Raw genomic sequence first — 12405 nt, 5'->3', positions numbered from 1 at the left:
GATACAATGCATTAGCTATTTANGTGTTTATCTACTATAAATATTAAGAATTAGTGGCTCTAGCTAAATGTTTACTGTTTTGGTAGTAATATTTAAGGTGAAACGTAGCGGTAACCACCAGGCCGTTCGCAATAATTTTGGCAGCGTTAGAATCGCCCTACAAAGTTCTAGAATGTAACGTTTGCTAATTGTTTATAAAGATATTGGTTTATTATTAATTGGTAGCTGAAAAAATAGTATGGCGCGTGAGTTTGTATGAGAATCACATATAAATCGGCGCAAGGGACTAATAAATTTCCGAACCATGTATCCGTGCCAAGGCTTTGGCTTATTCAGCCAAAGTGGACTCGTCCACACTCGCCGCAGGCGAGTGCCTGCACTCAATACGATATTACCATCAATACGATATTTTTGATCAACCATCTGATTATTATCGCGTCATACAACAACAACAATGTCAGAATTGCAGATCCAGATAGATAATCAGATTGATCAGGCTCTGGAGTCTATAAGAGACGTTAAAAAGCCTAATTATAAGCAGCTGGCGCGTGAGAAAAATCTTCCTTATCAGCGGCTTCTTGCTCGCTCAAAAGGTCGTACAACACGTTCTCAACGTCCTTCTGGCACATATAAGCTCTCAGAGGCTCAAGATAGCGCTCTTTACGATTATATAGCTCGTCTTAATGAGCTTGGAATTTGCGTACGGCTACCAATGATTGTAGCGTGTGCAAATTACCTTCTTCAGCGCAGCCATGACGGTCCAGGACCTCCACCTTCAGCCAATCCACAATGGGCAAAGCGATGGCTTAAACGCAACCCCGAGCTTCATCTTCGCCGTCAGCGATCCCTTAATCTTAATCGCGCAATTGCACACGATAAAGAGGCTATCTTTGGGTGGTTTAATGGCTTAATTAAGATTATTAAGCTACATGGAATCACAACTACGGATACTTGGAACTTTGATGAAACAGGCTTCCGCATTGGGATTGGCAAAGATCAATGGGTGGTTACATTTGAACCTCGTCGACGCGTCTATCTACCTACACCAGATGACCGTACGACGCTGACAATGACTGAGTGTGTCAATGCAGAGGGTAGCGCGATTTCACCTATGGTTATCATTGAAGGTGCCGCATTGCTTGAGCGCTACTTCACTGATCTGCCTGATCAATATCTGGTTGCACGCAGCAGTAGTAGTTACACCAATGATGAGCTCAGTCTTGAGTGGGCAAAGCACTTCGTACGAGAGAGTCAAAAGCTTCTTAAAGGAATCTATCGATTGCTTCTGTTTGATGGCTTTGATTCTCATTATACGCAAGAGTTTCTAGAGGTCTTAGAAGACAATAAGGTTATCGCATATCGGCTTCCACCACATACCTCACACTTTCTTCAACCACTTGATGTTGGCTGCTTTCAGCCGTATAAGCATTGGCATGCTCAGGCTGTCGATTATGCTACTCGTACAGGCTGTACGTCATTCAACAAGGTTGAGTTTCTGGCTGCAATCGGATCGATTCGAGCTCACACTTTCAAGCCTCGTACGATACAGAAAGGCTGGCGAGATACAGGCTTAGTACCACCAAATGCAGAGCGTATCCGAGAGAATATCCAGCGAGACGTTGCTGAGTTTAATGCCGATTATGCAAATAAAAGCGACAGCGAGGCTGACAACGAGGCTGATGATAATGCTGGCAATACACCACCCCCACAAGAGCTGAGAACTCCATTAACTATCCGTACGCTCAAGCGTAATATCGATCATTGCCTTGAGAATGAGGAGCTAAGTAAGAACGTTAAGCGTACGCTGTTTGGCGCATATAGCATGTCTATTGCTGGCGATTAAGCAGTTAGTAAGCTAAGAACCATGACTTCAATTACGCAATCACGCCGATCTCACCAGCAACGGTCTCGTACGATCTTAAAGTCATCAATGGGAGCTATCTATTCACACACGGCACGAAAGATGGTCCAAAATCGGCTTCAATCTGAAATAAAAGAGCTTCAACTGGAGTATAGTCGGATGAAAGGCATGCCAGTCGCTAAGAAGAAACGTCATTTTCAAGCTTATCAGCCAGTACATAATCAATTACAGCTTGTTTGGGCGTCTATGCGCTCTACAGGTGCTCTATCATACGAAAATCAATATAATAACTGGCGTGGTTGAAGCGTTAATTGAGGTTAAATCCAGATGGTTCATCAAAAATATCGTATTGATGGTAATATCGTATTAAGTGCAGGCACTCGCCTGCGGCGAGTGTGGACGAGTCCACTTTGGCTGAATAAGCCAAAGCCTTGGCACGGATAACGCGTAGCAGGCTCATTACCTCATTACCTCAGCAGGCTCAGATTACCTCAGCAAGCTCAGACGTGATTCTGTTGGTGCGGATTTTCAATCGGTCCGCAAGCTGACTAACTACGTTTGTGCAGAGGTAGAATTGGGTTGTCTCAGTAAGCGACTCAGACGGCACTTGTCCCGCGCACTGCGTTTTTTTTATGATTTTGATTAGTAACGCAGGCTTGTCCTGCCGTCTGAGGGCCTGTGGTGCGAGCTTTGGTGAGGCTCGACTTCAATTTTCGCAATTTTGTATGAGAGACACTCTCTCCTGTATATTTGACTCCCTAACAACACCTTTTTAACCTAATAAACTGATAAGTTAAATCAGACCAGCCTCCTCTATAATCAATTAGATTTTTATTAAAATATAAAGCTGTTAACTGGGTAAAATTTAGGTAGATATTGCGACAAAATTGCGCCCGTGAGGCTCCTTTTTTTTATTTTTTATTTTTAAATCATACACCGTTTTAGCTGCCCTAAGGGCGCTATGCCGGGTCTTCTATTTTACAGAGGTAGATTCTGGGTAATTACCCGTCTCACCTGTAGCAGTGATTCTGTGAGGCCCTCGTCCGCCTGTCTACCACGTGCTATATAGGTGTATAGTGCCTAGGAGAGAAGCAAACGCCTAAAATCGCTAAGTCTAAATTGAGAATTGAACGCTAGAGTAATATAATTATAAGGTTATATATAAGCAGGGTAAGTTCCTATGCAAAGGAGATAATCGAAATTAAATAATCAAAAAGTAGTAACTATATAAGATACCTCCGTTCTATACTGCATGTCGAAGCTAGGCCTTTTTTACGGGCCTATTTTTTTACTGTAATGCTATCTGTCTTCTGTTAATGTTATACGTAACGTGTCTGCTATTAAGAGAAACTTAAGCGGTTACTTTTAGTCTATTTCTAGCCTCTATAAACTGCCCTAAGAGGCCTGTTTATACTATATAGATTACTACCTTCTTTGCTAACTATGTCTTATTTAAGATCTTCTAAATACTCTAAGGTTAGCTATTATGCGGCTATATTTCTTTCCTTAGTTCTTTAAAATTGGGATATTTGACTAGGACGTATTGTCTAGTCTATTCGTCCCTATACATATACCTTAAGTTAGGCGCACGTTTAATCCTATAAAGGTAGCTCCTTAGAGCTGCCTTTCCTATTTAAATCTGGGTAAGTATAGCCGAGAGCGCCTTTAGTAGGTTGTTATGTATCTTAAGTCTTTACTTTAAGATCTTTAGTGCTAGTCTATATAGCTCCCTTCTAGTTTTACTATTTTCCTATTTTTTCTCCTAGTGTGCCTCTATTTAGGCCTTTATAGTTCTTTTTACTGCCGCTAATAGGCTTTATAGGGAGGGAAAGGTAGGGGCCTTTTGTTTTATCCCTTTCTTTCTCTATTCTATTGCTTACTTTACTAAGATATCTACTTATTTATTTCCTTTAATCTCCGCGTATAAAGGGATCTAGTATATTATAACTTTTATACTTATTATCTATACTGCTAGAAGCCTTTACTTTATTTTATATACTAAATACTATCCTAATTAGTTCTAAGGCTTTACTACTACTTAAATCGCCACTTAGCTATTTGTAAATATTATAAGTCTTCTAATTAATAGTAAATATTTTAGTGCTAAGTCTAGGGCCAGTTAGAGGCCTCTTAGCTCTCCGGCGTATATACTACTAATTTAGTTTATTTCTATATAGTTAGTTACCTCTATTCCTAATTAAGGTATATATACTAACGCTCTAACCTCCCCATTAATTTTACTTCTATTAGTATACGCTAGAAAGTATCTTAGGTCGTCCTTAGCTTCCTATATAATTTAGTTATACTCTTACTTTACTATTTCTTTATCCCTAGTAATATAGGTATATAGTGGTGCGACCTATAGACAGAGCCTTTTTAGGCGGATCTCTTTTATAGGTGATATTCCCTTTAAAAGGTATAGCCTAATACTACTTTCTAGCTTCTAGAGTGGGCTATACTATTTATATTTAGTTAGGGTAGATCTCCTTAGTTATAGGATCTTATTATATAGTGGTAAGCCCCTAATTTAATTTAGGGAAGATTCTACTGCGTAGTAAAGCGCGACTTTAATAGGTGGGGTGTGTATATTAATCTCTAGTTTAGCTTTAACTGTGGTCCGAAATACTCCTATTATAAAGTAAAGTGCTTTATATTAGATCCTTATAAGTACCTAATAAACTTATTTAGCTCTTTTAGTAAACCCGCGTTCTCCTTTTAATATATATTAGTAGGAGGCTATATATAGCATATATAGTACGACTATAGTAGTATATATATAGCTGTCTTATATATCTAGTTATAATGCCCTATATAGATCCTATAATGCCGGATAGGTATATAAGCTAGCCCGTTAATCGTTTAATAATATAGTCTAGGTATGCCTTTCTAAAAAGTTGGTTATCTAGGATAACTCCTAAGTATTAGGCCTTTATAGTTAGCTAAATTGTCTATATCCTTCCGTTCTTTAATTAGAGTACTAAAGGGTGCTTCCTATTTTCCTCCAATATCTTCTTTCTTAGTGGGATAAAGTGTATAAGCTTGTATTTCTATAGTGCGAATATTAAGGCGTACTAGTTTGCCTATTTTTCCGCCCTTTTATATAGCATTACTAGCGTCTTTATTATTTCTTCTATAGTTCTTCTATTTACTATAATGCTTATATTATTAATATAGCCCGTAATAAGTTCGTACCTAAGCCTATCCTTATCTATAGCTATATCTAAAAGGTTAGCGTTATAAAATAGATAAAGAATTAGTAATATTGGTAAGCCTTATAGGATTCCTATTAGTATAGGGAATCTTTCTAATATGCCTTCTAGTAATTTAATATAGGTAGATCTCCCTATAAGAAAGCTGCTAATCCACTTAACTATTAGAGTAAGTATTTTTTGTTTCCGGAGGCAGTAAATAAGCTTATAGTGTGATACGTTGTTAAAGGCTCCGCTTACGTTTAGTATAAATAAGCTTACTATATCTTCCTCTCCTATTTACTATAACGTATATATCTTCTTTAGGAGAAGGTATACCGCGTATTCGCAACTGGCTGCTGCCCTTTTACCCATATAGGTGCGTAGTAGGAGGCTATAGGCATCCGCTATAAAGAGTAGCCGTTTTACAAGCACTTTATCTATTACTTTTCCTACTATATTTAGTAAGGCAATTAGTCTGTATATCTTAGGATCTTTAAAGTCCCCTTTCTTTAGTTTTTAGAGTGCTACCGTAGTAGATCTTCTAAAGTGTGCTAGGTAGTATCCTACTATAAGGCAGTAGTTAAAAAGTTAGGTAAGTAGTTCTTTTAGTTCCTAAATAGCTTTATAGAATATACGGCTTAGGAGCTAATTCTCCCCTAGCGCCTTATCTAGGCTAGTTATTTTAATAGCTTTTTCTACTTCCTATATTGTAATCTCTAGGATTTATATTAGGTTTAGATATTAGTACTTATATATATCTTTTAGATTTACTATAGGCGGCGTAGGAAAGAAAGAGCCTTTTAGGGCTGCTATCTTTTTTTCTACCGTATATTGTGGGGTATTTATTATATCTCTAATATCTAGTGTAAATATAGTCCTTATAATATTCCTCCTTTTAGCCTAAGTATATAGGGACTATAGTCCCTTTATATCCTTAACCTTACTAACTCTATCTCTATATTCTATTCTTATAGCCTTCTTAATAGCTTTAGTCTTTTCTCTCCTTGCTATTTATAATATAGTATAGTTCTCTTCTATTAGGAACCTATTATAGTGTCTTTATACTTTTCTCTCTACTTTAATTATTTCTATATATTCTTCCGTTTATTTTAGTTTAGATCTTAGGCTAATCTTTATTATTAGCGTAGATAGTTCTACGGCCTTTATAAGTGTGTTAATAATTTTAATAACTATTATATTAATCTGATCTTATAGTAGGGTTAGTGGTACTTTAGGTAGCTCTTAGAGTATATTATAGAATATTTCTTTATTTATTTTCTTAAAAATTTGCTATATAGGCTCCTAATCTTGTTCTAATTGGTATTTAAAGATGGTCTTAACTAGGAGGTAGTTAGATCCTTTATCTAGTTCTATATTAACCCTTAATTAAATTAGGTGGTTAGCTATATTAGGAGTAACAAGGCTAAGATTAATTATAAAAGGGTTTATGCCTGCTCCTTTGGCTAGCCTTATAATTAATCCTGTTTTAAAGCTTAGTTTAAGTTTATTATTCTCTATTACCTTAATAAGGTATTCTACTACTGCTCTGCAGTTAGGCCTAGCTTTAGGCCCTCCCTATTTAGGGTAGTAGAGATTAAAGTCTCTAACTACTATAGTGCTATAGTTTAGTCCTCTTATTCTTCTTAAGGTATTATTTAGTTTTAGGAGTATATAGCCCCTTAAAAGCCCGTCTAGTCTGTTATATAGTAGAAGGGGGTTTAGGTTATAAATGTTAAATATAGTAATTATATACTGCTAGTCTTCTTTTTAGTTTGTAATTAATACTATAATTAGGTTTTATCTATAGTCCATAATATAGAGGTATCTAATTAGAATATTTCTGTTAATAAAAAGGCATACTCTCGTCCCTAAATAGGGGGGGTAGTATAGGTAGAACCTGTTACTAATTGGGTTAGTAGTTATGGGGAGGTCCCGTTCTAGTCTTTCACTACGCTATACTTCCTATATAGTAAGTATATTATACTACTACGTTTATTTATCCCGGAGAAGCTTTTATATTTATAGGTAGCTTTTTCCTATATTATATTATAGTACCTTAATAGTATAGATACGTGGGTTGTCCGTTATTAAAAACGACCTAAGATATTTATCTATAGTGTATAAGCTTCGCCTTAGCTCCTTATAGAGTACTAGGAGCTTTAAGAGCTTTAGCTAAGATCTAAGCTATTATCCTTAATATTAGCCTATTTATCCATTTTAATCTTAATTATCTCCTCCTATATTTAGCTTTATTATTTACTTTAGCTACAGCTATAGCTAAATATTACGTCTTCTTTTATTTTTACTTTGCCCTTCTTTTTACTAGACTTTAGTTTAATAGTAATATATTTACTTAGCTTGGGGCGAATCGGTAATATATCTCTTTATGGGCTTTTAGCGCTTACTATCCTGCTTACTTCTCTTTCTGTTAGGCTTCCTACGGAACCCTCTACTGGTCTCTTTTATATTTATATTCCGTCTATTTCTATTAGTCTTATTCCGTTTATACTATTTATTATATTTACTAATAGCGTTACTAATAGGGGTGGGGAGCTTAACTGGCTGCTATTTTAACTCCCTATTTTTAATAACCCTAGTATAATATATACTGGGTTCTTAGGCTAGTATAGGTTTATATAAAGTCTAACTTTCGCCTCCTCTATATAAGCTATCTCCTTTTTATATTTAGGATAGGTTAGTGACTAAAAGTTATACTTTCCTTAATAGAGGGTGCGCTTCTATTAATTAGCCTTGTATTTTTTTTATATTATAATCTTAAGCGGAGTATCTTCCATATATTTCTTATTTACGACATTGGGTTTCTATATGTCTATAATAGTAGCATTTAAAATATTGCTTTACTAGGTAGGCTTTATTAAACCTTTTAGTTCTCTTATAAGTGCTATTCTAGTAGAAAACCTCCGCGTATATCGCGGTATTTACACCTAGTGTAGTCTTAAATTCTAGCACTAAAGAGGCGTCTCTTTACTTCTCCTTTGGGGGCCTAAGCCACTTTTAGCTAATAATCCTGTAACTACTAAGTACGCTCTAATTTTCTAGCTTAAATTTCCTAATAACGGCCTTCTTTTCTATATTGTTAACTAAACGTATAGGTATGCTATGTGTAACTACTTTGTATATAGGCTTAATTACCTAAGCGCTCCTCCCTAGGGTTTTTTCCTATTTATCTCTATATCTATATAGGTTGTCTGCCTACGCTAGTGTTTCTATAAAAACGATAATATCTCCCGACCTAAGGATCTGTGATGCAGTAATCCGTGCCTTATTTATAAGTGCGTTGCCCAATTTAGATAACGCGTTATTTAGTTTTTCCTAAATATTTTTATAAGGCTCCCTAAGTGTCTAGAGGAGCTCTACGTCTACCTTCTTACTAAATTTAATAACTATATATTGGTATTCCAGTACTGCTAGCGTTAAAGTAACGCTAGGTAAGAGGCGGGACTGTATAGATAGGGGTAGTGGTGTAGCTACAGTAATATTTGCCTAGCTTTAAACGGCTGACTATGGGCTTCTATTTTATGCGGTAGGGGGGGTAGCTATCTCTTAGTTATATTTAATATATTTAACCGTATTCTTAATAGCTTCTATTTAGCGTTTAAGACGTATAAGGGTCTTTTTTAGTTTCTTTCTAGTAAGCTGTTTAAGAGCTGTTTTAATATACTTTAACACTAAATTGAAGAAGGGCTTATATACCCTATACGGGAGGGCCTTTTTATCTACTTTTTCGTGCGACAGAGTGTCGAATTTAAGGATTTTAGCGATTTTAACCGTGATGTTTTAACCGTGCGCGTTGTGGTTTAGGTTAATACGTCCTACTTTAGGCCACCAACCCTTCTTTTTAGCTATCTCTAGGTATTAAACGATAGCTAGAGGGCCTATGGGAAGAATACAGCTTGAGTTGGAACGCTAGATATTGTGGTTATAGAGTTATTTCAAAAATTTAATTTTTGTAAAGATCTGTGTTTCCTCCCCGTGAGGCTCTGAGTTGACCCAAGCCTAATTCACGACGTTTTTCTACCTATAATTTTAACAACTTACTTTTATACTATGGGGTTTTTATATAAATATTCTTAAAAAGTAGCTTTAGTTATATAATCGATTAGATTTTTAAAAATACGTTATTTAGGGTAAAGGCAGGGCATTAAAAAAGGTAGAAGAAAAATCGAGTCTTAAATTGACCCTCCTATGTTTTCGCACCAAAGGCCCTCAGACGGCAATTAAGACAGCATTGTTAAGTAACCTAATTCGTCTGAGCTAACCCTAATTCGTCTATAAAGTATACTAGTTAAGTACTAGCGAGATTTACTGTCTTAATTGCCGACTGAGTCGCTTACTGAGATAAGAATTGGGGCCTCTACGGCGATGAATTCCTCTTAACGTCGCGCGCATATAAGGAGCTGAAGATCTTATAGCTTTATAGAGTAGGCTTTTCTATATAATTTGGTGTAATTTTTATGCCGACAGGTATTGTGGGAGGGTAGATTAATTTTGTTAAAGTTAATGAGGTCTTCTTATATAAACAGTGTTTAGTGTTACGGACCTTATATCGGCAGTAGTACGACTACTAAGAATGGACATAAACGGGTTGGTTAAGACAGCACGGGAGGCGCTGGAACCGATCGAGCCATAGGACGAGGGGTAGCCGAGTTACGTGGCCAGTCACGTTGCAAGTTCAGAACGTGGGAACGTGATATACCGACATACTAACGTACCGACGTACTAAACCCTTTACTATAGGGAGGAGTTATATATTTAAGAACATACGGTCTCTATAGATAGTTTCTCTTCTTTATAGTAAATCTTAGAATATAATTAGAGTTAATCTGTTAGGCAACTACTCCACTAGTTATTATTATATTATTAACTTCTTATTTACCTATATACTTAGCCTATTAATAAGTCTACCGTAGTTCCTACTATAAGGCTTCGTTATATATTTACTACTAAGATTATAGTATTAATAAAGTTAAATAATATGCCACTAAAAGCAGTAGCTATAATAGCGTTAACGGTAGTAACTATATTGGGATTAGGTAACGATACTAGTATAGTAAATACTAACTCTTAACTAGTTACCGTTGGACAGCTATAGGAAATAGTTAATTAATTAATAGATAATAATAGGATACTTAAAGAAAGGATTAATAGGATTAGAGCAGTAAAGGTTAAGTTACCCTTAATTAAGCAATTTTTAGGGGAGAAGTTAAAGCTTAAGGAATTCCTTATATAAATGCACTTTAAGGTTATATAGAAAGGAGTTAAATTAGAAACGCCTATAGATTAAGTCGCTTACGCAGGATTATTCTTAACGGGAAGGGCACTTAAGTAGTTTAAATCTTACCTTACGGAGGTATAAGAATACGGTATAATAACTACTAACTAAGAGGTACGGTATATATTCTTAAGTTAGAACGGGTTTATAAGATGCCTAATATAAATATTTAAAAACCTAAAGGCAACCACTACGGTAGAAAAAAAGCTTTAAAATCTAATATAAAGGACTTTAGTAATTAAGTATATAATATAGTTTTAAACGTTAGTAATATAAGCCGAATAGAATAATAAGGCGCTTATAGCATAGTATGAGTAAGGACTTAAGGTAAAAGTTTAGGATGTAATTATCCTAATAGAAGATGCGGATACTCTTAGGAATTTAATTAATTAAGTAATTAAGATTAATAATAGGATCTACTAAAGAGAGTAGACTAAGAAGAGTTAGGATAAAGTTTTATAGTTCTATAAGGCATAAGGCACGCATTAGTAAAGTTAAAGTTAGAAACTATAGTATAGCGTAAAGCTAATAAACCTAAGTAGTACTAAAGAAAACTAGAAATAAAATAAGCAACTATAAAAACCTAGAGGATAAGGTTTAAGTAATTAAAGGTTTAAAAAGTAGAGGCTAAACTAGGGATTTTAGTAGCAGAAGATGTTTAGGTGGACTCTATAATAAGAAAAATAGTTTAAAAAAGGAGCTTATATAAATTACAGAAAATAGGGTTATTATATTAAAGACTATAGAAGTAGATAAAGTTATTATATAATAAAAGGAATAAGATTAGTAGAAGGTATATATATATATAGAGGGATACTAGTATACTATAAAGAATAAAAGAATATTTAATTAAAAGTTTTGCGTTCTATTATAATAATATATACTAAATTTATAAGAACGCTAAGTATAGCGTAAGCTATTGGCTATAAGATTTAAAATTATTAAAGTTTAGAGGAACTAACAAACTAGTTTATAAATTGGATATTAAAGACAATAAATTTAATATAGGTGAAATATTCTATAATAATAAGGCAACGGAAGCAGCTTACTAAAAGCGTATAGACCTTAGAGATGTTATATAAGAGGTAAAGAATAATTCCACTATAAAATAGGGAACATTAGTAGGGATTAAGACCCCACTAGATACGATATTTATTGCTTTATAAGATATAAGAGAAGTAAAATAGTAAACTACTTTAGCACTTAATAAAGGCAAAAGCCAAAGGCTTAAGATTCTTAAGAAGAGATATAAGATGCTTAAGATTCCTAAGATGGGATAAGATAAGCTTAAGGACCTATAATAGATAATAACTAATGGAGTAGAGCAACGGCTTAGTTTAGTAATATATAAATAAGCTTAGGATGAAGTTTCCTAAAGGTATAAAACTCTTAAGATAAGATAAGAATACTAAAGAAGCCTAGTTAGACTAAGGCTAGAGCAAAGCTTAAGAAAGAAGCAAGCTTAGGATTAAGAATCTTATAGGACTAAGATTTTAGCAATAGAATAAGGACTATTAAAGAAATTGCGGGTAAGGCTTAGTAATAAGATTAAAATGTTAATACTAAAATTAAAAAGCAGGAAGACTTTAAGGATTTACTTATAAAGTAAAAACCAAAAGAAACTAGGGAGGAATTTAGGTAGAAAATCCTTACTTAGTAAGAATAAAAGCTAGATTAAAGGACTAGTATACTAGGTTGTATAAGGGATAGAGCACCTATATAAAGAATTACTAATAGGCCTAGGGTAGGCACGCTAAGAGCTAAGTGGCTTACTAAACTGGAAGATAAAGAGGATCTAGAAATCTTTATTAGATTTAAAGAATAATATATAAAGGGCTGTTATAATGCAGTAATAAGAAGATACTTTCTTATGGATAAGCCGTATATACTCTAGCAGCTATACTAAAAGTAGTATAGGTAGCGGCACAATAATAAATGGGAAGATTTCCATATATAGTTAGATAAGTGAGTTATTTAGGACTACCCCATTATAGAAAAGGTAATAAGTTATATTAAGGGAGCCTTAATTATAACGTTAAAGAATCTAAAGAAACAATTAG

General features: G+C 34.7%; 1 protein-coding gene across 1 annotated transcript; it reads left to right on the top strand.

The window, feature by feature from the left end:
• Window positions 1-454: 454 nt before the first annotated feature.
• Window positions 455-742, top strand: K441DRAFT_562084 (uncharacterized protein; the record flags this gene model as incomplete). The annotated part of the gene is made up of 1 exon (XM_067643552.1): window positions 455-742. A coding segment is annotated over one exon (288 nt), but the record flags the coding sequence as incomplete, so codon positions are not given.
• Between the last annotated feature and the right edge of the window lie 11663 nt (window positions 743-12405).

This window comes from Cenococcum geophilum (assembly GCF_001692895.1).
Source record: "Cenococcum geophilum 1.58 unplaced genomic scaffold K441scaffold_23, whole genome shotgun sequence".
Lineage (NCBI taxonomy): Eukaryota > Fungi > Ascomycota > Dothideomycetes > Gloniales > Gloniaceae > Cenococcum > Cenococcum geophilum.
Note: the sequence above shows the minus strand (reverse complement) of the source record. Positions and strands in the feature narration are given on the sequence as shown.